The sequence below is a fragment of the Podarcis gaigeae genome (genome assembly GCF_964106915.1).
Source record: "Podarcis gaigeae genome assembly, chromosome: 3".
Lineage (NCBI taxonomy): Eukaryota > Metazoa > Chordata > Lepidosauria > Squamata > Lacertidae > Podarcis > Podarcis gaigeae.
In genome coordinates this window covers 73,926,979-73,952,560 of record NC_139680.1, presented here as the reverse complement: position 1 = coordinate 73,952,560, position 25,582 = coordinate 73,926,979, and the positions used below count along the sequence as shown (strand labels likewise).

The window sequence follows — 25,582 nt, the reverse complement described above, 5'->3', positions numbered from 1 at the left end:
GTTTGTTCATCCAGGCCTTTTAAGATTTGGTTTTAAGTTCCTGTGTTATGGTTAGCAGTTTTGATGAGTTGGTTTGATGGTTGTTTTAGTTCTGTGTTGTATATAGTATTTTATTGTGCTGGTTTTGATAATAGGGACCAAATAAAACTAAGCAGTTGCACTAAAGGTAAAGGTAAAGGGACCCCTGATCATTAGGTCCAGTCGTGACTGACTCTGGGATTGCGGCACTCATCTCGCTTTATTGGCCGAGGAAGCCGGCGTACAGCTTCCGGGTCATGTGGCCAGCATGACTAAGCCGCTTCTGGCGAACCAGAGCAGCGCACGGAAACGCTGTTTACCTTCCCGCCAGAGCAGTACCTATTTATCTACTTGCACTTTGATGTGCTTTTGAACTGCTAGGTTGGCAGGAGCAGGGACTGAGCAACGGGAGCTCACCCCGTCACGGGGATTCGAACTGCCAACCTTCTGATCAGCAAGTCCTAGGCTCTGTGGTTTAACCCACAGCGCCACCCGCGTCCCAGCAGTTGCACTAGCAGGAGCCAAAGCAAGGAGTCCAGCCAGGGCAACTGGGGCTTTCTGCCCTCTTCTCCCACCTGTTCCCTTGTGCCCCCCAATTGGTTATGGGAAGGTCAAGAGAACCCCCAGTACATTGCACAGGGGAAGGGAAAGAGGAGATGGTTTAGTTGGGCAAGCAGAAATACTTGCACTGATTGAATGGTTGTAATAACACAATGTTGAATTCCACCTTGGGGTTTTGTGCTGGTTGTTTCAAGTTTATTGGTATCTCCAGGTCAGTGTAGCATACATTAATGAACTAGATGGACAGACAGTAGAAGGCACCTTTCTTTGTTCCAGTCACTTGTGCAATTTGGTGGAGAACAAATGCCTTTGTTCATGTTCCTTTTTAGACCTGGGGAAACTAGGACTTTCCCCCTTCTTCTCATGAAATAAGGAGTGTTATCTCTAGAAAAATGGATGAGGATGGGGATACAGTACATTGTATAGCAGAAAATACCAAACAATAGCAAACACATCTGGGTGTGTGCAGTTTTCCCACATACATATGTATATACAGTGGTACCTCGGGTTACAAACGCTTCAGGTTACAGATACTTCAGGTTACAGACTCCACTAACCCAGAAATAGTACCTCGGGTTAAGAACTTTGCTTCAGGATGAGAACAGAAATAACGTGGCAGCGGTGCAGCGGCAGCAGGAAGCCCCATTAGCTAAAGTGGTACCTCAGGTTAAGAACAGTTTCAGGTTAAGTACAGACCTCCAGAATGAATTAAGTTCTTAACCAGAGGTACCACTGTACAACAAGAAGGCAGCATCTGATTAAAAGTTAAGAAGCTGGTCCAGTAAAAATGAAGTTGGTCTAATAAAAGTCTAATAAAAGTGCAAATACCGATTTAATTATAACCCAATGCTTTTTGAGCTCTTGAGAGTAGTAGTTTGAGACAAGTAAGCAGTGTTAGAATCTTAGATATATAAACTAGGCGGCAAATGTCTCCTTAAACCAGGGTTACCGTCACCAACATGGAATACCTAGTTGCCAATTTTGGGGCCAGATGGCTCCAAAGTTATATACAACTTTTTAGTTTCTGGAATTCATTTTGATTGTGCAGTTAAAATATAACAGAATTCTACAGGATGTGTTGCTAATGTGTGAAAACAGTCAAGATCCCAGGATCCCCAGGCATACACCTCCAGATGGTGGAGACATCAGGCGCCATCCTGGCACCCAGGCATCTTTACTTTGTCACAGGTGACTGATAGCCAGGAGCAAAATGTGCTTGGCAACTGGCGAACTTCTAATGCTGCATCATTGGCTGCATACCCACAAGTTAACCCAGTAAATCATATTCAGTCATTGAATAGTGTTAATGGAGGAGTAGATTTCCCCAGAATTCAGTCCAGGGGTATCAGGTTAAGGGGAAGTGCATGTGCACAGAACTGGGGGGAGGAATCGCCTGGGTCAAAGAAATAAGTAGTTACTGGTTATTGGCAGGATTTGCTCAGGACAGACAATGGGATGTCACGTCTTCATGCCTTGCTTGTGAGTTTAATCATCTGTTGGAAGCAGAATGCTGGACTAGTTGGAGGCTGGGCTGATCCAAAGCAGCTCTTATGGGAGGAATTGCATTTGGATGAGGCTACCCATTTCCGTTTGTGAACCAGCCCTCCGCGGGTTTAGGAATTAATCTCTCTGTTTTAGAATGTGGGCCTCCAAAGTCCTGAAACTTCCCATTCTCTGCAATTTGTAAGCTTCAGTCAGCAAGCAGATCAGGTGAGAGAAGATCAATATTAATCTGCTGCTGCTATTACATACAGAATAAACAATGAACTTTTATTTGAGAAGGAATAGTAGGATTAATGCTTATTTGTAAAATCAATAAGGAACCTGTCCTTGTATGCTATGCTATTGACAGATTCTGGGACAAGTGGTTAAGAAAATTATTGGGAAAATAGCCAGAGTCAGGAATTCTTAATGGTTTTGGTCAATGGCATTTACAACATGGGACAATTTAGCTTCTTTCCATTACTGTGAAGGAACTTGTGGGCTGCATGATAGTTTACAAGGGTTTGGATAGCCTTTAGTGTGGAGGCATCTACCCTTTGGAACTCCCTGTGCATCAGGTGGGTGTCATCTCCATTGCATTTTTGTAGCCTGCCAAAGCTTTCCTCTTGCAACATGCCTTTTAAAATCTTTATTTTAACAACTTGGCAGCCTGATTGCCAGGAGTTCAGACTTTTTTGTAAATCCACAAATGAAGAGGCAAAGATCCAGTTTGTCCCTTTCCCCCTCAATTTACTTGAGAGGGGATCTTCTGTTTGATGTTGAGATCTAGGTCTTTAAAATCACAATCTCCAAAGCATTAGACTTAAACGTCGTTGCTTTAAAACCTTAAACAGAGCCGGGAGACGGACTTCCTGGTTGCGCCTCCCGCTTCAGTGCTAAATTCAGACTCTAATTTCCGATTGATCACAGGTTCGTTAAACTTCACCTACTCACGGGTAGTTGTTTTCTTAGCCGAATAGTCCCAGGAAAAAGGTCAGCGCTCACCGACAATAGCTTCGCGGCTTCACCCCACAGAAAGAGCGATCGACTCACATCACCGCGCCAACCCCGTCATGCTCCGGAACCCCTTACGAGGTCCCTTTACGGTTTCGGGGGGCGCTGATGGTGCCCGCTGAGTCCCACGGCCACAGGCTTCCGCTGCCTGCGGTTTTCCAACGAGGGTCTCCGCTTCGCTGTAGTGGACGACCCGTTTCTGCAGAGCTTCCCCTTCACAAAAAGAAGGAGACCGCCATTGCCGTTCGCGCCGCCTCCGGAACTTTGTTTTTTCCTGGAGATAAATGCAAGCAAGTGGTTGGGCAGCTGAAGCATGCAGGCAGATGGCCCTGTTCAAGAAGTGGAAAGTTTGGCAAGGTCTAGAGATGGAATCGCTTTGGCGAGTTGTAAAGGGAGGCTTAGCTTTGGCAAGGCATATAGGGAGTGGGAGTGATGTCTTTAGAGATGGGTAAAGAGGGGAGTAAGAGATGGGACACGGGTGGCGCTGCGGGTTAAACCACAGAACCTAGGACTTGCCGATCAGAAGGTCAGTGGTTCGAGTCCCCATGACAGGGTGAGCCCCCGTTGCTCGGTCCCTGCTCCTGCCAACGTAGCAGTTCGAAAGCACGTCAAAGTGCAAGTAGATAAATAGGTACTGCTCTGACGGGAAGGTAAACAGTGTTTCCGTGCGCTGCTCTGGTTCGCCAGAAGTGGCTTAGTCATGCTGGCCACATGACCCGGAAGCTGTACGCCGGCTCCCTCGGCCAATAAAACGAGATGAGCGCCGCAACCCCAGAGTCATTCCACAACTGGCAAACCAGAGCAGCGCATGGAAATGCCGTTTACCTTCCCGCCAGAGCGGTACCTATTTATCTACTTGCACTTTGATGTGCTTTTGAACTGCTAGGTTGGCAGGAGCAGGGACCGAGCAACGGGAGCTCACTCCGTCGTGGGGATTCGAACCGCCAACCTTCTGATTGGCAAGTCCTAGGCTCTGTGGTTTAATCCACAGCGCCACCCATGTACCTAAAAAATGTTAAGATATATAGTAACTATTTTAGGCATAACTTGTAAAGAATAAAGATTATCTGTTTTATATTTGGCGTCACTGGGCTTTTTCCCCCTTACAGGCACAACTGTCTCAGGCTTTAAATGGTATTTCAGATAAAGCAAAGGAAGCAAAGGAATTTCTGGTTCAGCTGAAAAATATACTACAGCAGATACAGGTAATAATTACAGAATTCTAGCTGTTTTGGATTTTATATCAAACTGCAGTAACTAAACAGGCAGATATTAAGCATGTTTTCTAGTTTTTGTTTTATTTTAATAGGACTATATGGCTAACTTGAAACAGATGCTATATGTCACAATCCAGCACAACACCTAACTCTGTGCTAGGTTGTGTCCCAAATGCATTGATAGAACAAATTATAGCGATCACCATTTAAACAGATTATAATGTTAATCAATTCAAGCTTCCAATGAACATCAGTACTGACAATTCTACGGCACCTATAGTATTGGCATTTAGGTACCTGCTTAATACTCGTGTGTTTACCCAGGCAGTTCCTGAATGGTGATCCAACTATATCTATGTAACTATTAATCTGATCTACTGATTATTGATGCATTTTGTGCTTAGTTATGAATGTAATTTTATTGTGCATTTAATGCTGTTCATTGCCATATATATCTTTTTAATTAATGTTGGAGGTATAGGCATTTTTTGCAAAAAGAATAAAGAAAGAAAACTGCATTATTTTAGGGCGCACTCCTATGCACACTTATTTAGAAGTAAACACTTTTGAAACCAATGGACATTTGCTTCCAGGTAACTGTGTGTAGAAACTGGGTGTTGGTTTGGTTTATAAAAGTTTCTTTGGTTCCAATCCTGCCCCACTTTGCTTTTTAGAAGTTGCTTATTTGGTCAACTTTGCAAAATGTTAATCCAATAACACCAGCCAAATAAAAAAGAGACACATACCTAACACATACCCAGTTGTTATGTTTACCATCTAACCTAATGAAGAGCTCTGGAGAAGAAACTATTATTTTGATTTTACAAAGCTGGAATGTTGTTCATACTTACTCAGGCATAAGTCCCTAAGACTTTAGTCAGGCTCAGTAGAATTGAAGCTATGTGTTTCTTTCACCATGACTTTACAGCAATACACATGCCCACGTACTGAAACAATACATTGATTGTCAGCTGTTTTGTTTCAAACATTTTCCACTTGTACACTGTGCAGCCACAAATGAATTTCAGATTGCAATGACACCTTTGAAAACAAATTTGGAGACAGTGGGGACAGACCACCACAAACTCTCTATGCAAGCAAGTCCCACTGAAATGAATGGGAGTTGTGCATATGCTCCCCATGATGCCAAACCATTTTATAGTAACATTTCCCAGAACTGCAAAAAATTAAATATGCTAAAGATTTAGACTTTTTCAATGTTCCAGCATAACCATCTTGATAGCATCCCCACAGAACTTTTACAGCAAGCTGCTATTAACGTCACAACTTGTAATGAATCACACAAACAGCATGCTGCCAAATCCTCATTTAAAAAAAAGTCCCCAGGAAGATGAAACACTGGCAATGCATTGAGTAAAACAGGCTTTCAGTTGTAGAAGGAAATGTGGGGGTTTTTTTGTCTTCAAGGAAAATGGCTTGGACTATGAAGCCTGTCTGGTGGCTCAGTGTGATGCCTTGGTTGACGCTTTGACTCGTCAGAAGGCAAAACTGCTCACAAAAGTTACCAAAGAGCGTGAACACAAGTTAAAGGTGAGTGAAAATTTCATTTGACAACACCCATAAATGCGTAGGCTTATTTGAGATACCATCTGCTGGGTACTGCCCCAAGATCAAGCCCCATTAGAATGAGGGCCGTATGTTATCATGGCAAATGAACTCTCAAACCACATTTATGGTATGTGATAACATAAAGTCAAGGACATGCAGGACATTATAGGAGAAGGTTGGTGGTTGTGGAGAAAACTGTGTCTTACTGTGTCTGCTGATTCTTCCCTGAAAATGCTCCCTGGCCATTCCCCACTGCTACTGCAACCAGGTTTACACCAGGATAGATAAAGAAAAGATATACTGAGTTGGCCTATCCGTATCCAATGGTGGCTGGTCAATGCCCCTTTAAACCTTACAACTAGGGCATGCTAGAGATAGCCACTCCCTCTTTGTTTCCAGTCTATGGTAATCAGAGGTATATTGTCTCTGAGCATAGAACTTCCATTTTTTATATGTATTTTATTTTTAATTTCTTTAATGGATTGTCTTAAGCATGAATTATCCATATTATTTAGCACCATTATGATGAAATTCTTATAAAGAACTAGGGCTAAGTAATGACAACTCAGTGGCACTGATGCAGATGAGGTGGTGTCCATATGGCTGCAAGAGCCTTTGCTTTCCTGCTGTTGCTTCCAAAATAAGTTATTTAATTCAGTGAAAGCCCAGAGGATTATCTGCTATACATGGAATTTCCCCCTCCCCAGGTTGTTTGGGACCAGATAAACCACTGTACTCTGAAACTGCGCCAGTCTACAGGGCTTATGGAATATTGTCTTGAAGTAATCAAAGAAAATGACCCTTCTGGGTTTTTACAGGTATGTTGCCTCTTAATGTTGTGATTTATGAGAAAATAATAATGCATTGTACTTCTGAAGCCCCACGTGTGCTCGCTCATTAAGCATTCATCCTGATTTGTTTGGAAGCAGGTTAGAAGATGCTGAAAATTTAGTGAGCACTTACCCTAATTTGTTCAGAGAGAGGTTCGACAATGTTGCATCAGGCGTTAGCCCAAACTTTCCAATGCATTTTCCCCAACCACTTTCCTTATCACAAAAATTCTATAATTTGCAGAAGCAGGTTTGTTGCACAAAACCTCCCAATCAACTGGAATTGTGCAACTGGAATTTTCCAATATGTGACTGAATCCCACTCAAAGATAGTGAGAATCTGGAAGTGCCCTCTGATGCATGCACACATCTTGTGCATTCAAACATGGGATACTCCATCCATTTCAGTGGCAGAAGCCATGGATAAGTGGACTCCTCTGAGACTGGTCCATTTGCATTAGTTTAATCTCTCCCATGTTTTTCTTATAATGGATTGTTCCATCCAGAGTACACAGGCAAAAAGAATTGCCACGCACTGTTCAAGACTTGGTGGCTACAACAAAAGCTGAGGACACAATTCTGGGAGATGCCCTAGAGTGTCCTATATAGAGCACCTGTACCCACAATTTGCTTGAGTCATGATCAGTTTTAAATGATTATTCTATAGCTTGGGAATTAAATGTTTCCCTTTCAGATTTCAGATGCTTTAATCAAACGTGTTCAAGTGTCTCAGGAGCAGTGGGTCAAAGGAGCTCTGGAACCCAAAGTATCTGCTGAATTTGATCTCACTCTGGATAGCGAGCCATTGTTGCAGTCAATTCATCAGCTGGACTTCATTCAGATGAAATGTAGGGGTGAGCTTTTGTAGATTGCTTTTCTTTCTCTCTCTCTCTCTCTCTTTCTCTCTTTTACACCAGGATTTCAAAAAGCAGCGGGTGACAGTGAGGCACTCCGATGGGCCTCAAAGATGGGAATTTCTTATCCAGATGTACCCAAGCATTTGTGTGATTAGAAAACCCTTTCCTCTTCCTGTGACCCTAACAAGCTCAGACAGTAGTAATAGATAATGTTAGACATCTGAGAATATGAAAAGCTTCATACTGGGCCATCTGTTCTTTTCTTAAGTGAAGACGTTTACTGACATAACTGTAACTTTATAAAAAAAAGTAGCCTTGCCCCATTTTGGAGCATTGCAGTTCAACAGCAGAAGTCATTTCAATTACCCATACAATCATGCTTGCCCTCATTCATAGGCTGCATTATTCTTAAAATGTGTGAAAGAACCATATTCATATAGAGTTGACATTAATTTGTTCCCTAAAATTCTTCTGTGGGCTAAATATTCTCCAGTATGCTCTGTTTGTACATTTTGATATTTGATGTCTGCGTTTTAAATCTAATAATATCATATTTCAATATTTGCCATTTTGCTTTAGTATCTGAGTTCAGAATTTCATAGTTCACATGGAATCGTGAAGCATTTCTGTGTATTCGCTGCATGATATGCAGTGATCATTACCATTTGACAGTTTGGGCAGTTATCATGTGCCAGTATAAGTATTTGTATTGATAGCTGATGTAAAATTGCATGCAATAGTATTGTCTGATGTGAAATAGTATTGTGGTTTTTCACCTTAATTGGCAGCTGTCATCCAACAAGATTTGATGTTTGAAAATTGTTAAGGTTTAACATTTGACAACAGGGGAAATGCTGCAATTTGGTGATTCAGCATGTGCTTTGCCTGCAGAAGGTCCCAAATTCAGTCCCTGGAACCTCCAAATAGAACTGGGCATGTCCCCAGTCTGAAACCAGTCAGTTTAGACAAAAGTGAGCTAGATGGACTAAATGTCTGACTCAAGCAGCTTCCTGTGTTTCTAAATTCTGACAGTAGTTGATAGCCTATGGCTTACTGCATTTGGTATTTGAGCCTAGCAATATACACACAGAGAGAATATGTGAACGATAATGCATTCAAATTTTGAATTCAAAATTCAGATGTAGAAATCGTTAATTTCAAATTTCCTTTCTGCTGTAGCGTAAAATTTTGAGAGAGAGGAGAGCGTCATGTGGACATGGCAAATGATGAATGCTCTGAGGATAGTCTATATGAAAGGGAGAAACCTTGTGAACTCACAGCCTCGTTTATTATGAGCATAGGGCATATTAAGCAGTTTCCAGAGGCACAGGTGAAACTTTTCCTTTGTCAAAGACACATAGACACATTATAGCTGTATAAGCAATGTTGTAACACGCACTGGGACCTTAGGGTGAAGGGTGGGTAATGCAACAACAATTTTCTTTATAATCAAGTGGTGTACCAATATTATGAAATAAATAAATAATAACAGCTTTTTAAGCTGGAGTATCGTTTGATAGGTAAATTCTATTGCATAAACTTGTCCCTGATTCTATCCCATTTGAGCCCGCATATGCTAAAACAATGAAGGTGTGAATTCAGAACCCTAAGGACTGTGGCCCTTGGGGGCTATGCCCCAGGAGGACATTGGATCAGCTGGTGCAGCCTGCATCTTTCCGCAAATTATCTCCCTCAGTTATATGATACTCCATTTGTATTTTGTCCAAAGAGAGTGAATGCCTCAGCAAAACCTACCAGCTTCTCTTCAGTATCCCTTTTGGCATTCTGAACAGACATTTCACAGAAAGATAGATTGCTCTTGCAATTCTGCTGCTTGGAGGAGCAGGCTAGAGCCCCTACTTAGGATGAAAGCTACTCATGAGTGGCTGCTCCAGCCTGATGATTCTTTTGAGCTGCTTTTTATGGGAATGTGCATATTGCAAGTGCCCAAAGATCAGCACAGGAACAAAGAGGGACAAACAAAAATGAAATCAAATGAAAGACAACAATGGGTCAATTTCCTTTGATGCAACACAGAAGACTGCTAGGAGATTTCTGCTGGAAGGAATTGCATGGTTCATAGGTAAATGATGTTACCAGCACTATTCATCTTTACAAGAATCATTGGTACATTTTTATCCTTGTTCATCCAAAGCTCATTTGATTTCAGTTGGCTTAATTCTGAACTCTAAAGGCTCAATCTAAAGCAATTAGGTCAGTTAATTTGACAGCTAAATCCTTGAGGAACAACAGAAAAATGCTTGAATTTAGGAAAGTAGTTAAAGGCAAAAATATGCTCCCCAAAAGGGTATTGTTTCCTAAACTAAATGGGTTATATTAATGAAGCCACTGAAAGAACATCAGCAAATTGCAACATCAAAAATTAAAAAACCAAGAAAAGAATATGCAGATGAGGAGAATTTAAGGTGAAGTCTCTCTTAGATTGTATAATTGCAAAAGAACCTGGTCTCAATTTGGATGTATTTTTTAATTATTTGATAGCTTCTATTTGCCAGTGTAAGGGACGCGGGTGGCGCTGTGGGTTAAACCACAGAGCCTAGGACTTGCCGATCAGAAGGTCGGTGGTTCAAATCCCCGTGACGGGGTGAGCTCCCGTTGTTCGGTCCCTGCTCCTGCCAACCTAGCAGTTCGAAAGCATGTGAAAGTGCAAGTAGATAAATAGGTACCGCTCCAGCGGGAAGGTAAACGGTGTTTCCATGTGCTGCTCTGGTTCACCAGAAGCGGCTTAGTCATGCTGGCCACATGACCCAGAAGCTGTACGCCAGCTCCCTCGGCCAATAAAGCGAGATGAGCACCGCATCCCCAGAGTCAGCTACGACTGGACCTAATGGTCAGGGGTCCCTTTTCCTTTACCTTATTTGCCAGTGCAAGAATTTGGACTGTAATGTTTCCATTATAACAGGTGTCTTCTTGTATGTTTAGGCAGGTAACAGGCATAAGGAGGGATGCTGTGCTTCCTTTCTTCAGTGACAAACCATCTATATCCAATTTGCCCCATATTATGTTGGGATGTGTGTCCATCTCTCTCTCAGTGCTGCTGCCTTCTCAGTCTGAAGCTGGCTACCTCTAAGGGCCAAAGCAGCAGAGATGTTAAATTTGCCACTTCCAGCTCTTGGATTCATAAGCTATTGCCTGCATGGGCTATTTTCCTTTTTTGCAAATCCATACGTGCAGTTCCTGAGTTTAGTGGATGCTTTCTGAAAAGGACACACCAAGTATACAAATAGGCTCCATAGGGAGTGGGGTAAAGATATCTTAGATGTTTGCCTCTTCTCATCACTCTCTCTGGGCGAGAGTGGTAATCATGGGTGCAGTGAGTTGGGTTTCTATGGCAAGGCAGTTGCAATTTTGTATGTGCAATTTGTGCAAAAAGCTTGGGTGGAATGTGAGTTGTCTGGGAAGTTAGAATGAAGAAACCAAGGGACAGAAATGGGTGCAGATGTTCTGTGATGGTTTTCTAGTAGTTAGGCTGCCCAGGGATGTCTATGTTGTACTAGGACAACTTTAAGCTTAAATGAATAATATATACTTAAATGGTGGATTATTATAAATGGCAGAATGAAGTCATGAAATGCTTTTAACAAGCTTCTGTCCTTATTCAACCTTACTGAGAGATGAATGTCTGCCCTTAGCTATGCTGTGTTTTCTACTAAGGAGAAGGAAAATGAGGATCAGACTTTATTAAAATGTGTGTGCCATTGGTGAAATAACTCTTCCTCTCCAAAAGTATAATTTCATCAGTAATACAGAAAAGAAGAGCTTCTTTAGCATTGCTCTAGGAACAGATTAATTAGTAATGTTATGTTAGAGAAATCTTGAATTATTACCTATTAGTAACATAATTCTTAAAACAGCTACTGTAAATATTCACAACCTATTGATACTGTAGATATTCACAGCAGCTATTTTACTAGCTGTAAGGCACCAAAGATTTCAAAACTGGGACTCTTACTGGCTAGGCTTCCAAACCATGGGTGATAGTAAAAAAAATTACTCAGAGTAAACCAACTGACATTAATGGCTCTAACGTAGTCATGTTCATCAGGTGGCACAATGGCTCAGTGTGTCTGGCTGTTAACCAGAAAGTTGGTGGTTCGAGCCCACCCAGGGATGGCTGTGGGTAGGCTTCCTGCATTGCCGGGGTTGGACTAGATGACCCTTGGAATCCCTTCCAGCTCTATGATTCTTTGACTTCTATGTTCATTAATTTCAACGGATCTAACTCTTGTGTAAACTTTAGTTGAACACCACCCATAACTTCATGCACCTCTTGAGGCAGCATGTCTACTAAAGAGCTTGCAGGCTGAATTTTTTTACCCAAATGTCTAGACAGCATTATGTGCCCCACCGGCTGACTTATACCTTGTCACATGGCCAGGGGAGCCAGCATAGTTCTGCCTGTCCTTATTAAATCTCACGTTCTGGGCCTGCTCTTCAAACAGAACCTATATACTGTTGTTGTCATCCATCTTCCTCAGGAGACAATGGAGTACAGCTCTGTGGATGAAGTCAAACCACTGTGTAACAGCACTGAAGTGAGCTTCCCTTGGATGCAAGCTTGAGCAGTGTATATGGAGGTCCTGAGCTGCCAAGACAATAAATAACAACAACAACAACAACAACAACAACAACAACAAAAACAACAATTTATTTATACCCCGCCCATCTGGCTGGGTTTCCTCAGCCACTCTGGGTGGCTTCCAACAGAATATTGAAATACAATAGTCTATTAGACATTAAAAGCTTCCCTAAACAGGGCTGCCTTCAGATGGATTTTGCCTTCATCCAATCAGTAAAAGCAAGGGTTTCAGAGATAAAGTGCTGCAACAGTTATGAGCAGAAGTAAAATAAAAGTTAATAACACAAGAACATTAGTTGTCTTTAGTAGAAGAATGTATGGTTCAATTATAGAGATGCGGGTTTCTGGGTGAATAGTGAGTGCCGAATGCACACCAATTCCCAATTGCATTATTCTGTGTTCAGGCTATGGATAACCATTCTGCTTCCAAATAAAGAAAAGAGAAGAAAGCCAAGAGATGAGTTGAGAGGTGGGATCTTGAACCAGTATGGTATAGTGGTTAAGAGCGGTGGACTCGTAATCTGGTGAACCAGATTCGCTTCCCCGCTCCTCCACATGCAGCTGCTGGGTGACTTTGGGCCAGTCACACTTCTCTGAAGTCTCTCAGCCCCACTCACCTCACCGAGTGTTTGTTGTGGGGGAGGAAGGGAAAGGAGAATGTTATCCGCTTTGAGACTCCTTCGGGTAGCGATAAAGTGGGATATCAAATCCAAACTGGATGTGCAGTGAAGTAAACAGATGGTGACTTTGCCAAAGATTCATTGTTCACCGCTTTCTCAGATATGGATATTCCTTATGGTTAAAAACAAACAAACACAAGGCAGTGTTAATTGGTCATAAAACTGCAATCCTCGGGATTGTTGCTCCACAAATGTTCCCCAGAGTGTTAAGTGCCAAGAGAGCTGCAACTGCAATGCCAGTTGCGATGTGTGTGGTTTTTGCTGCTTGTCACACAGGTAAGGGCAGAGTTGCACTAATCGGTGCTTAGTTTCTGTTTCAGTGCCACCAGTCCCACTCCTGCAGCTGGAGAAGTGCTGCACTCGAAACAACAGTGTGACCCTCGCCTGGAGGATGCCACCTTTTAGCCATAACCCAGTGGAGGGTTACATCTTGGAACTCGATGACGGAGACGGTGGCCAATTCCGAGTGAGACCTTTGTTCCTCGTTGATTTATGTTTGGCAGGGGGTTGGACTTGATGGTCCTTGTGGTCTCTTCCAACTCTATGATTCTATGTTTGGCATCCTTAAACAACTGCTTGTATTGCCTACTGGTGTTTAGTAACAAATGTTTTCAATCCAGTTTTAACCTGTCCCTGAAGAGGACCATTCCCTTCCCCATGACAAAAGAATAAGGTCACATCCACATCATATATTAAAAGGACAATTATACCACTTTAACTGTCACAGCTTCCCCCAAACAATCCTGGGATCCCCTGACAGAGCATCCTTAACAAACTATAGAGCAGAGGGTGATGATATGAATCAGGTTTTTCAGTGGTGGCTTGCTGTTTGTGGAATGTCTTGCCAGGGTGCGATCATTATCTGTTTTTAGGCGCCAATCCTGATAATGATGGGGTCCATGAAACCAAATAAAAGATTCCCTTCCCTAATCTAAGGGGATGGGGCTTAGGGAGAGAGGGAGATTGGACTGGCAAGTGGTGCAAGCAGGGGCATGCCCCCTAGTACTGCAAATTCTCCTTGCATGATCGCAACATTGCTGAGATTAATTGTTTTGCAACAAGAAATTACATGCGGGTTACTTTGAAGGGTCTTATTAGGAAAGAGCCCAGGTTAAAAAGAATTTGGTGGACTCAGCTGCTGCCTTTCTCGTTGTCTAGGAAGTGTATGTTGGTAAGGAGACCCTATGCACTATTGATGGCCTTCATTTCAACAGTACATACAATGCAAGAGTCAAAGCCTTTAATTCATCAGGAGTGGGCCCGTATAGCAAGACTGTTGTTTTACAGACTTCTGATGGTGAGTAACTTTAAAGATATGTAAAGTTACTTCTAAAGATTTCTCTTTGTCTAAAATCTATGGAAGCTTTGAGATTCTGGTAGTTTTCGGAACAACTGTTTCCAACTCAGTTATAAAGTCCAGATGAATTGCTGGGCCTTGCTGTGTGTAAATAGAAACTGTTGGGGTGTTGTGTGGGTCAACGGCATGCAATTAGGTGACAGGAAACTTGGTTACAGTGAAATCTAATGAAGACTGGGTTTGCTCAGCCTCCATAAGCATCACAGCATTTATGTAGGTGCTTTCGCACTTTGTACTTTGCTCTAACATGGACTGAGAATGTCCCACAATTTGATAGACCTATTAATGTTGGTTGGCAAGGAAAAAATAGGTATAAAAAGAGAATTCCCTGGATGCCCAGTACTCTTTGGTGAAAGAACCCCAGCAGGGATTTAAAATCACAAAATATGCAGCAAAGGAAAGCATGGAAATAATGGCTGTTAGACATTTAAAAGGAGAATGTTAGCCGCTTTGAGACTCCTTAATCCAAACTCTTCTTCTTCTTCTTCTTCTTCTTCTTCTTCTTCTTCTTCTTCTTCTTCTTCTTCTTCTCGTGAGTTCTAAAACTCCCCTCTTCCAAAGTTCCCCACTTCCCCAGCATAGAAGATCACATGTTTGATAAGTTTAGATGGTTTACTTACAGCATTCAGAAAACACAGGCAGTGAATCTTGGCCAAGTTATAGTAGGAACACAATAAGCAGTCAGAGCTTGGAGCAACCAGCTCACACCTCTTTTTTGTGTGTTTTTTAATTCTACTATTTTTTAATTTTAATTTTTTTAAAAATATTTTTTATTAAGGATTTTCTTGTTTTACAGAAGTGTAGTGCCTCGTATTTTTTTCCCCCTTCTTCTTCCATGTAACGTTTTTACAAATCCGTTTCATTTGTTGAGGCATTAGGGGGAGAAGAAAACAGAAAGAAAAAAGAAAGGGGGGGTGGGGAGAGGGAGGATGGATGGGGGTGGGGTCGGGTGGCGGTGTTTCTATTATGTTTAATGTATGTAGAGTTTGGTGTCAGCGTTGCTTGTGTTGTTCACTTGTGTTCCTTTGGTGGTGAGAAAGGTTGGGGTTGGCTTAGGGTGTGATTGTTTGCTTGTGATTGGCTGTGGTGATCTTTGTTTTCGTGTGTGAGTGAGGTGGGTGGGTGGGTGTTTTGGATCAGGTTAGCCATATTGATTTGTATGCTGTTGGTGGATTATTGTCATTGTCCTGTTGGGCTGTGTATGTGATAAAGGGGAGCCATACCGGGGTGAAGGCGTCTTCTTCTGTTGGTCCCCGTGTCAGCTCACACCTCTTTACACGTTTTTCTGGTAGAATGAAATACAACAATAGGCTTGATTGCCTTCCTCCCAAGGAGAGGTAGAGTGACCCAGCAAAGCCTGGCAGGGCAGATTACTACTCTATAGCATTAACCCCTTCATGTGTTAATTAGATTTAAGCGTATCGTGTATATTATGTTGGTTATCCCACAGTTAATGCTTTGAATATGTCCAGGGCCAGACCAAAATATTGATTGAACTAAATCTCAGTAAATCTTTGAACTTTTTAACCATAATTAAACAACAGAAAAAGCATCGAATTCAAAAAGCATTGAATTAGAGCTGGAAAGGAAAAATCAGGAACAGTGTAGATTCTTCTTTTCATCATTTTGTTTGTTTTCAAGATGCAGCTTGTTCAAGCAGCACCTACAGATGAATATTTTTGTTCAATTTCATAGTGTGTTGCTGATTCTTCTTTTGAAATTGTCATGTGAAGTCATATGACACCATGTGATTGATAGGTGGCAAAGTGTCACCTGTCAAAATGGCCCACTCAGTGAGAAAAGGAGAATTGTGTGGCACACACATAGTTTGTAGAAAATATTGTGTGGGTTTTTTAAAAAAACAAAAACAAATAAATCCATGTTTCATTGTGGGAAATCAGTTGATATCACTACCTTATTAACTAATCCTTTAAACTCTCAATATTTACCAACATTTGAAACAGGGTGAGGGAAGAAGTGGTCCTTTGAAACTAGAAAGATGATGAAGTTTATGGAACTGAAAACTGTACGTAGACCCTTGGACTATTGGCACCTAAAAGCTAGAAGCTACTTCTGTAGAAAATGGAGATGTCCATTGCTTTTACAGCCCCCTTTCCCTAATTATATATAAATGATGAATTCCAGAGCTTAATTACATTTTCTCTCTGTGGAAATAATTTCCTAGCAATGTCTTATAAAATATGGATGTTAATTCAGGCTTCGGTTCTCTGTAATTACACTTGCTATCCATATGGGCAACCGAAGAAATTAATATTGATTAATGATACTTAACTGTCATGAATCACAAAACACATGTTAATCTCATCCTCTCTTCATATTCATCTTGGAAAACTATGTCAGGAAAAACCATTTGTTCCCAAAAATCTCCTTTCTTTTTAAAAAAAGTCTTCAGAGGATCATAATTAGTAATCAACCTGGCCACGGATAGAGCAAAATATGCAAGCCTGAGTGAAGGGATAAGTTGCAGCTAAATTCCCAAGATGAACAATTTTGGATTGTGAGAAGATGAAGATTTACCTATTTGTTATTTATGTAGCTCAACTGGGATGTTCAGTGTCATACAACAAATCTAGTTGCTAAGGCTAGAATTAGACCTTCTAGCAGATGTGTGGCTGCTGTCAGAAACAGAAGCCTTAACTCTTAATTCTTTCTGGTAGTGATACAGAACGAAGCTACCACGTTGTGAATTTCTGTGGCTTCACAAGAACCAGCCAATGAAATCAGAGTAAGAATAGGGAAATCTGCAGCACAATGATGTCATGCAATATTACACAATGATCTCATGTAATGCCACACATTTTCATCACTAGATTTGTTCGGGGGGGGGGGAGGTGGGATATAAATGCAATAAATTAATAAACATAAGGAACCATTTTGTTGTACATATTATCATGCATATTACTGAGGCATTCCCAAATCAAAGGAAGGATTGAACTCTGATTAATAAGAATACACACAGAAGCTTGAACCAGCAAGACTCTGGGAAGGGTGCGTATAATAATCCCTCTCCCTCTCTCTCCAGCCCCTGGCCCAGGTCGTTTTATTCACAAAAGAGCTTTTTACAAAGTGTTTGTAAGAACCAATCAGATTTCTTCTGAGCATTTCCACGAACCCCACATGGGAACAAAGTTAAACTACCAAAACTAATTAAGCACACATATTTCTGTGGTAAACAAAGAACAGAACTACAAAGGAGTACATTTGGCAACCCCGGAGGTGATAAACAAGCAATATACATGATATATCATTGCCAAATGATATACTCTGGTTTCTCTTCAGATCGTATAAATCTTTCGCAATATACATGATAAGAAGGATTGCCAGGAGGACAGCGATCATTATCATCTTCATGTGAGATCTGTTTCCTGGCCCTAAGATTAACATCCTGGGATTAACATATCAGAAAAGCTACATCAAAGAAACTGTCCACTGTCTTTGATGACCCAGGATGCCTGCCTGGCCAAAGCAACTGGCAGTGTACGTGACTGGTCAAGAAAGAGAAATGGAACAGGGATGCAGAGGTGTGGATTGATCAAGAATCATATCAAAATATTTTAAACCCAGTCAACGCAATGCTTTCATTGCTGACACAGATGGCTTACTCTATATTTGTTATAATTCCTCATAGCAATCTCACCTGATCACTACATATTACCATACATTGGCAGTTGATGTGTAATAAAAATTCTCCTTATCACATGACGAAGGTGATAAAAGAGACCAAGTTATGTTGAGGTAAAGAAGTATATAGTTGCATAGATTGGTTGTCTGTATGGACTTAGCATAACATCCTTAGCTCTCAGTTACTGAAATCAATGGAACTTAAATGTGATTTATTTATTTACTGCAGGGATAGGGATCCTCAAGCCTAGGAGCCAAAGGTGCCCCCTGGACTTGAGGCGTATGCTCTGTTGCTCTGCCCTCTTTTGCCATTGACTCAAACTACCAGTGGCATGTGGCACTGGAAGGTTTCCCAGAAGGAAAAGCGTTGCTTGGACTTAGTACATTTGTATCCTACCTGTCTTCCATCATGGAACTCAGGGTAGCCAGGCCACAATCTGTCTTCTTCACCTGCTGATCCGGTGCTACTCTTCCAAGATAGGGTGTAACAAACCAGTGCCTTTTGTGGCATCCTTCTAATCTGTCTACACTTTCTTTCTCAATAGTGGCCTGGTTTACATTTGATCCCTCTTCAGCCCATCGGGACATAGTCCTTTCAAACGACAACCAGACTGCTACTTGCAGTAGCTATGATGACCGTGTCATCCTGGGCACAGCAGCTTTCTCAAAGGGAATCCACTATTGGGAACTGCATGTAGACCGTTATGATAACCATCCAGATCCAGCCTTTGGAATTGCTAGAATCAACGTCGTCAAGGACATGATGCTAGGAAAGGATGACAAGGCATGGGCTATGTACGTTGACAACAACCGCAGCTGGTTCATGCACTGCAATTCTCACACCAATCGGTAAGCATCCAAGAACATTTTCTCATGTGCACGTGGAACTTTCCCCCCCTCTTAAGGCAGCCCTGTTCAGGGAAGTTTTTAATATGTAATGCTGTACGGTTTTTAACACTGATTGGGAGCCGCCCAGAGTGGCTGGGGAAAACTCAGCCAGATGGGCGGGGTATAAATAATAAATTATTATTATTATTATTATGCTTCATCAATTCTAGACATTGCAAACTTTCCCCATAAATCAGAAGCTTATTGCTGTGTAGTTCTGTTGACATTTCTTGACATTATAACTTCATTATTTTTTATGGCATCTATGGACCAAGCTAGATGCAATATGAGCAGCCACTTAATTTAAACCTGGGCCTGCTTCAATCACATATAAATCAACGAATGGGGAGGAGACTGACAATAAGGACACCCAAGTGGCGTGTACTAAACTTCCCCACCAAAATATCACCTCAAGACAGCCTCTACTCCAATCATTTTTCTCTTCAACCAAGCTCTAATTTTGGAAGTGTGGATGGGGCAGAAATTTGATTCATTTCTCCCTTAAACACAAACTTGCCTAATTCACAGTTTCTGAAAGAATACATGAACTGAAACACAGTCATCCTTTGAAATCTGCACTCCTCTAGATTTTCCAGTGCAGTTCTCCAGCAAATCAATGAGTACAAAAATGCATACACCAGGGTAAAATGTACGTATAAATGTGCATAATAGTGAAAATTGCATTATAAATTTGGAATACTGAATACATTTCTGGTCACTTCACCTCACCTCAATACAAAAAAGAGCCAGTGGAACCTTGGCTCCTGAACCCCTTAGGAGCCAAACATTTCAGCTCCCAGATGATCAAAAACCGGAAATGATTGTTCCGGTTTTTGAACATTCTTTGGAAGCTGAACGTCCGATGTGGCTTCCGTGGCTTCCGATGGGCCACAAGAAGCTCCTGCAGCCAACCTTGGTTCCTGAACCGTTTTGGGAGTTGAACGGACTCCCAGAATGGATTAAGTTTGGGAACCAAGGTTCCACAGTATTGTAAAGTTGGAAAAGGTTCAAAAGATGGGTATCCAGTTGATCAATGGGATGGAGCAACTCCCCTATGAGGAAAGGGCACATGGTGAAGCAACCTGGTGGTGATTTCCTCAGAATCTGAACTGCTACATAGACTGAGCCAACCCATATTTAGAGGTGTTGTGCAAATTGGCTGCTAATTTCTGTGCCAGTGGAAAAACTGTTCTCCATCTTAGTTCTGGAAACTTTCAGATATTTGAAGATCATTATAAAGTCTATATATTATTCTCTTTACAATAAATGTTGGTTTGCATGTTATACCTAAGCAGGGAAGCAGCTGGGCAAGTGAGGCCTTGTGTGTGTGACAGAAACATGGCTGTTGGCCTCCCCACCTCATACGCCAGACTCCCTTATGTTGGAGATGACATTTGCATAAAAGTGCATAGGCTATGTACACACAATTTGTATCCTTGGCAAATTGAGGGCATGAACTATAAATTCAGAGCCATGTTGGCATGGATGCACATAACCACCCCCTGATTAGAGTGGTTGCCCAGTGCATGGAGGCTGAACATGGCAAGGGGTGTGTGGTCAGCGTCTGTGTTCCTGAACATGCGTACACCACACATACATCCATGTGCGGAATGACTATCTACACAGAGATCAAGGTATAATTTTGCTTGTGCTGCTTTGGCTATAAAGAGTCAAAGAAAGGCTCTCAGTGGTGGTAAAATCTGCAGCGAGATTCAGGCATTGTTTCTTTGTTTATTTATTAAAATGGTCAGTTGCTTTATCTTGCCCAGGGCAACCCAAAGTGACCTACAACCAAACAAATAGTCAATAAACCCCACATAGAGTAAAGACATTAAAACCAAGAAGAATGAGAAATCCATTAAAAACATCCCACCCACAGATGGATCAGAGACGGCATTGCTAGATCCTGCTACAGGAGAAGCTTTTCAGTGCAGTGTCTGAATTAGGGCTTCACTAATTTAAACACTTCCTGTGGCATTCTTCTCAATAAGGTTTTTTTAAAAAAATCTTTCCTGCTGCATGCTGGGATTTTATCCATCTTCGCTATGCCCATTTTAAAATGTGGAGAAAATAATGTGACCCCTAAGATTTGAATGGAGAAACTGTGAATCACTTAACATTTTCTTAGAACAGAATGAAAAATTGACATAAAGGTAGGAAATAAGGATAGCCCTGCTAAACAACAACAGCTCATATTTAACATTTATATGTGGCAATTTCAAGTATTCTATGGCCGTCACATAGATTATCTAGTTGCAGTCCTTACTACAACCCTGTAAGGTTAGTACTATTACCCTCCTGTATTGCAGATGATAGTACTTAAGACTGCAGGAAATTGGTTTTTCTAAGGCCATCTAGTGAATTTATGGCAGAGATGAGAATCAAGCCAGGGTATCCTAGACTTGTAGTTCACTTTCCTGAGCACTATGCTACACCAGCAGCCTGATAAAGACTTGACTTTGATTTCACCAAACCCGAACCCTTGTCCAGCTTCTTTGCCCACAGTACCCACAAAAAAGAATAATCAACAAAGCTTGCTTGAGGATCCTTACCATTCTGTAAAATCCTGTCTATTATCCATTTCCTCGTTTTGAGCCAAGCAGCTTAGCTATGATTAACTCCAGCCTTCCCCACCCCCCTCTACTAGCCCTGGAATGCTGATTCTATATTTCAGGAATGGAATTCCACTAGATCCAGAACTTTAACATATGTTTAACGTGTGAGGTAGAAATGAAATGCCATCCTGGTCCCTTCTTTCATGAGCCCAAGACCTATGACCCCACAGCTCAGGAACATATATATGATGGGATAATGAGCTGCTTGTGCGTAAAAGGTGAATCCCTCAGAGAATTGCATAGGTCTCAAAGCTCTGCCTTTACGGGAGCCCTCAAAGCATGACTCCCTCAATTGCTGGCAGAATCCGTCAGTGGACGCTTCCGGAATTTACGCCAACATAAGAGTTCCTTAACGGAAACTCTACGTCTGGATTCTCTGCGTGACAGTTTCCTGCGCGGAGTAGGTGTCCCCAGCGGAGGTCCTGAGCCCTCCCCGCTGTTCTCACTGGAAGCATCTTGGATCCATCCCTCCGCCTGAGTTTCTGCAGGAACTCTCCCTCTCCCCCTGCTGGTTCCTTCCTCAGCATCTGAGGGTCTCTTAGCCTCCTTGAGCCCTTCCACCACCTGACTCTCCAATGGCAGTTCCCTGACAATATAGATTAATTGCATTTATTTTAGACAACCTGCATATTGCATATTACACTGGCATAGCAGGGTCACAAATACTGGAGAGAAAGTAGGATGAGTGGGTTGAAGGGTTTCTAATCAGTTTGCAACCCATTTATAGGATGGAAAAATAGGCTTGAGATCTGCTCAAAAGTTCCTAAAGACAATGAGCATGTTTCCGTTTCTTTTCTCAGAATAATTTTAAGCCTGCTGAGAGTAATGTTTCCCCAAAAACAATACACATCAAAGGCTCAGATTTCTGCCCCTTTAAAACCCTGATTAGATTTAAAGAGGAAATAATGTTAATCTCTACTAAATTTAGAACACTGTGTTGCTTTCAGGCCATGTTGTGTTGCGACAAAATGGCAGCACTCACTCATTGCCCTAGAAACCTACTTTATTAATGTATTCTCAGGCATACTGGATTATAGGCACACAATCTATTTTATGAAATATCACCAAAGCTTAATAAAATCTATTGTGTGGAGGACACAGAAGGGAAATACCTTTTTCAGATTATTATTCATTTTAAAATTATTATATTATATTATATTATATTATATTATATTATATTATATTATATTATATTATATTATATTATATTATATTATATTATTATAATAAATATTCAAATTAAGTGCTATTGCCTTTACTCAAGATAAATTACAGAATATCACAAAACTGTGATCAGACAGAAGTAACTAAATACATTAATGTCAAGACCATAATTTTTGCTTCTAGCAGCCATGGGATGCTCTTAGCACACCCCCCCCCCATTATTTACGATCTTTCAGTCCGACACTTTCACCCACTCTAGACAGCTGAGTGGTTTGTCCTACCTTTGCCAGCCACTACTTTATGGTGGGAGTATTTGGTATTAATTAGTTTTTGTTACTTACAGTTTTTACTGCTATTAATAAATCTATTATCAAAGGATTCTGAACTGTAAGTACAATGTCATACAGAAATACAAATGGCAAAACTGTAGGATTTTTTATCTTGTTGACTTCCTTAACAAGGTTCTGTCCAATTTTGGGTGAATCCGCCCCCTTTCCAGTAGACCTCCCTGTCCTATCCCATGTTGTTGAGGGAGGTTCCAGACTCTCACAAGTTGCTTTTCCACAGCATCAGGTGGCAAGAGGGGGCAGAAAACTACCCCCTGTAAACTTTATTTAGTAAGATCAAAACCATTGTCACTTAACTGAAAAAAATTGAAACCACTGAAGGTCAAAATGTATTTGAGATGTGTGCTCATTAAAATTAATGTTTCACCATTCATCACATTGGTAAACTTTATCACCTGATATTTCAACCAAAGAATATTACTACAATGATATTTCGCAAAAGAACCACGCACTGATTAATGCACAAATGTTAATTATAGTAGTTTACAATACTTGTTTCACAATCTCTTAATCCTGATGTAATTATTACTTCACATTCCCTCTTATGCTAATGGAAAGTAGTCTTAACATCCTCCCTTGTGATCATAGTAATTTACCATAAACATTGCACAATCCCCTAAGACTTAGTGTTAAGAATAAGGGTTTGGAGACTGAGAAGCATGGCTGGAGTCCTGCTTATTCAATGGTACTTTTCCCTCCCCCCACCTCTCTTAATTTCTTTATTCGTTCAAGGAAGACAATAATAAAAAATGTCAAACAATTAAGGTGCATCCTTGCAGGACTTCAGTACTACACAATAGTTTGGTTTAAACTGATCTAATGACATAATACTCACCCTTTAACTATGCCTTTCCAACCCATTGTTTACTTAGTTTCTTACTGTGGTCCTCTCCTCTTTTTATAATGATGTTATGCATAACTGTTCCAACAGTTAAGTGTGTTGTTTTCTTCACTCTCCTGTATCCATTGAAGAGTGAAAAGCCATACCTCAGTAGTAGAGCATCTGCTTTACATGCTGAAGATCCTGGATCTACAGCAGGCTTAACCAAACTTGGCCCTCCAGATGTTTTGGAGTACAATTCCCACCACCTGACCATTAGCTAGGGATGATGGAAGTTGTAGTCCCAAAACATCTGGAGGGCCAAGTTTGGCCATGCCTCATCTACAGGTAGTGCTGGCAGAGATTCCCAGTCTGAAATCCTGGAGAGCTGCTGCCGCTGTAGCTGTAGATTTGCTTGAAACTGATGCTAAGATTACGCCTTGCATGTCAGGATGTAATTCTGTTGCAAAACTCCAGTGACATTAACAAAGCATAAGTGTGTGTGGTCAATGCACATATTCAGGGAATTTCTGGCTCAGTGGTTCTATACGCTATAGTGTTGGGCTAGCCTACCTTCCCTGAGGAAAAACACATTACTGTAATGTCAAATCAGTCTTGCATGTAGTAGTTGGCTGAATCCATAAGCATAGTTTGATCCTGCCGTTTAAGCAGCTGTTCCTGTCACCTTATCAAGAGTTGTTAATAACAAACACAGATTTACTAGGAGCTAGTCTCATAGCCTTTGAGTTCCTATTTCATTTAAGCAACATCTTTTCATGATGGCCAGGTCAGTTGGAAACATATGCATGCAGTTCTTCCCTGTTTACTTTCAATCAAAAACTAATAATAATAACAGTAAGCACAACAGAAACAACACAAATACCTCTATTAGTTTAATATAACACAAAATTGGAGTGATCTTTTTTTAGAAGGGAACAGGGCCTTGGTTCATTTTTAAGAATTCTGAGGAAGGCAGATATGCCCCAGGTACAACTTCTTCTAGCAGGGATTGAGCAAAGAGCAGCTGTTGATTGTCCCAGCTCGAACGCTGTTCTAGGGAATGGTGCCCTGTGGTTCCCCTAAAATTGACCTTTTCTATTTCTGTAGCGTTGCCGCTTACATACATTTTCAGACAAATTTGAAATTTTACAAAGCATACATATGACTTAGTTGCGTAGAATTTTCTTTTCACAAAACGTTATACTTTTTACCCCCTTGATACAGATAACGTTGATCGTGGCAACATATATCAACTTTAATTAGAAATCCTGGCATTTGAAATTAGTTTCTTGCATTGCATTTAAATGAAGGGTTGAAATCGAAGCACCAACAGTGTTTTACAAACCACCAGGGCCGTCTTTACCCGGGGGTCCAAGGGGTGCGGGGCAGCTGGGTGCCAAATTCGGGGGGGGGCACCAAATGTATACCTACTGTATACTGGTCTCTTTTGATTGGCGACAGTGAAAAGCAATGGAGCGAAAGTCCCCGCCCCCCTCCTCCATCGCTCCGTTACTCCGTAGCGTCAAATATTCCCAACGAGTCAGGAAACAAAAGCAGTTTTTTCTGCTGCACTGCTGTTACAGGTGAGCGATTCCCCCCCCCAAAAAAGCTAAACAACTTTGAGTTCGCCCCCCTAAAAGGTCAACAACTTTGGCTTCCCCCCTCCCCAAAAAAGCTCAATAAAAATTAATTTGGGGGTGGCTAAACTAAATTTGGGGGCGCTGGGCGGATCTTTACACCCCGGTGGCACATATGCTAAAGACGGCCCTGCAAACCTCAAACCCAAATAGCGTTACGTGGGGTCATATCCAACACTGCAAATCAACATTTGTAAAATTTGCTTGTAAAATTGTAGTTCAGCAATTTCAAATTTAGGAAATTTGGTAAGTGTGGGCCAATATTTCTTTCGGGTTCAACTCTA

At 41.4% G+C, this 25,582-nt stretch overlaps 1 protein-coding gene across 4 annotated transcripts in view; it reads left to right on the top strand.

Annotated features, from left to right (window-relative positions):
* TRIM67 (tripartite motif containing 67) overlaps positions 1-25,582 on the top strand; it is a 44,380-nt gene that overhangs the window by 5,724 nt on the left and 13,074 nt on the right. The window contains exons 2-8 of one of the 4 annotated variants that reach the window (XM_083732331.1): positions 4,185-4,280; positions 5,721-5,843; positions 6,569-6,679; positions 7,386-7,539; positions 13,137-13,294; positions 13,987-14,125; positions 18,373-18,676. In XM_083732331.1, the coding sequence (XP_083588457.1) occupies positions 4,185-4,280; positions 5,721-5,843; positions 6,569-6,679; positions 7,386-7,539; positions 13,137-13,294; positions 13,987-14,125; positions 18,373-18,676 (1,085 nt within the window). Of the gene's footprint in view, positions 1-4,184; positions 4,281-5,720; positions 5,844-6,568; positions 6,680-7,385; positions 7,546-13,136; positions 13,295-13,986; positions 14,126-18,372; positions 18,677-25,582 lie in introns of all 4 variants that reach the window. The other 3 variants (XM_083732332.1, XM_083732330.1, XM_083732333.1) reach the window with 3 other exon arrangements.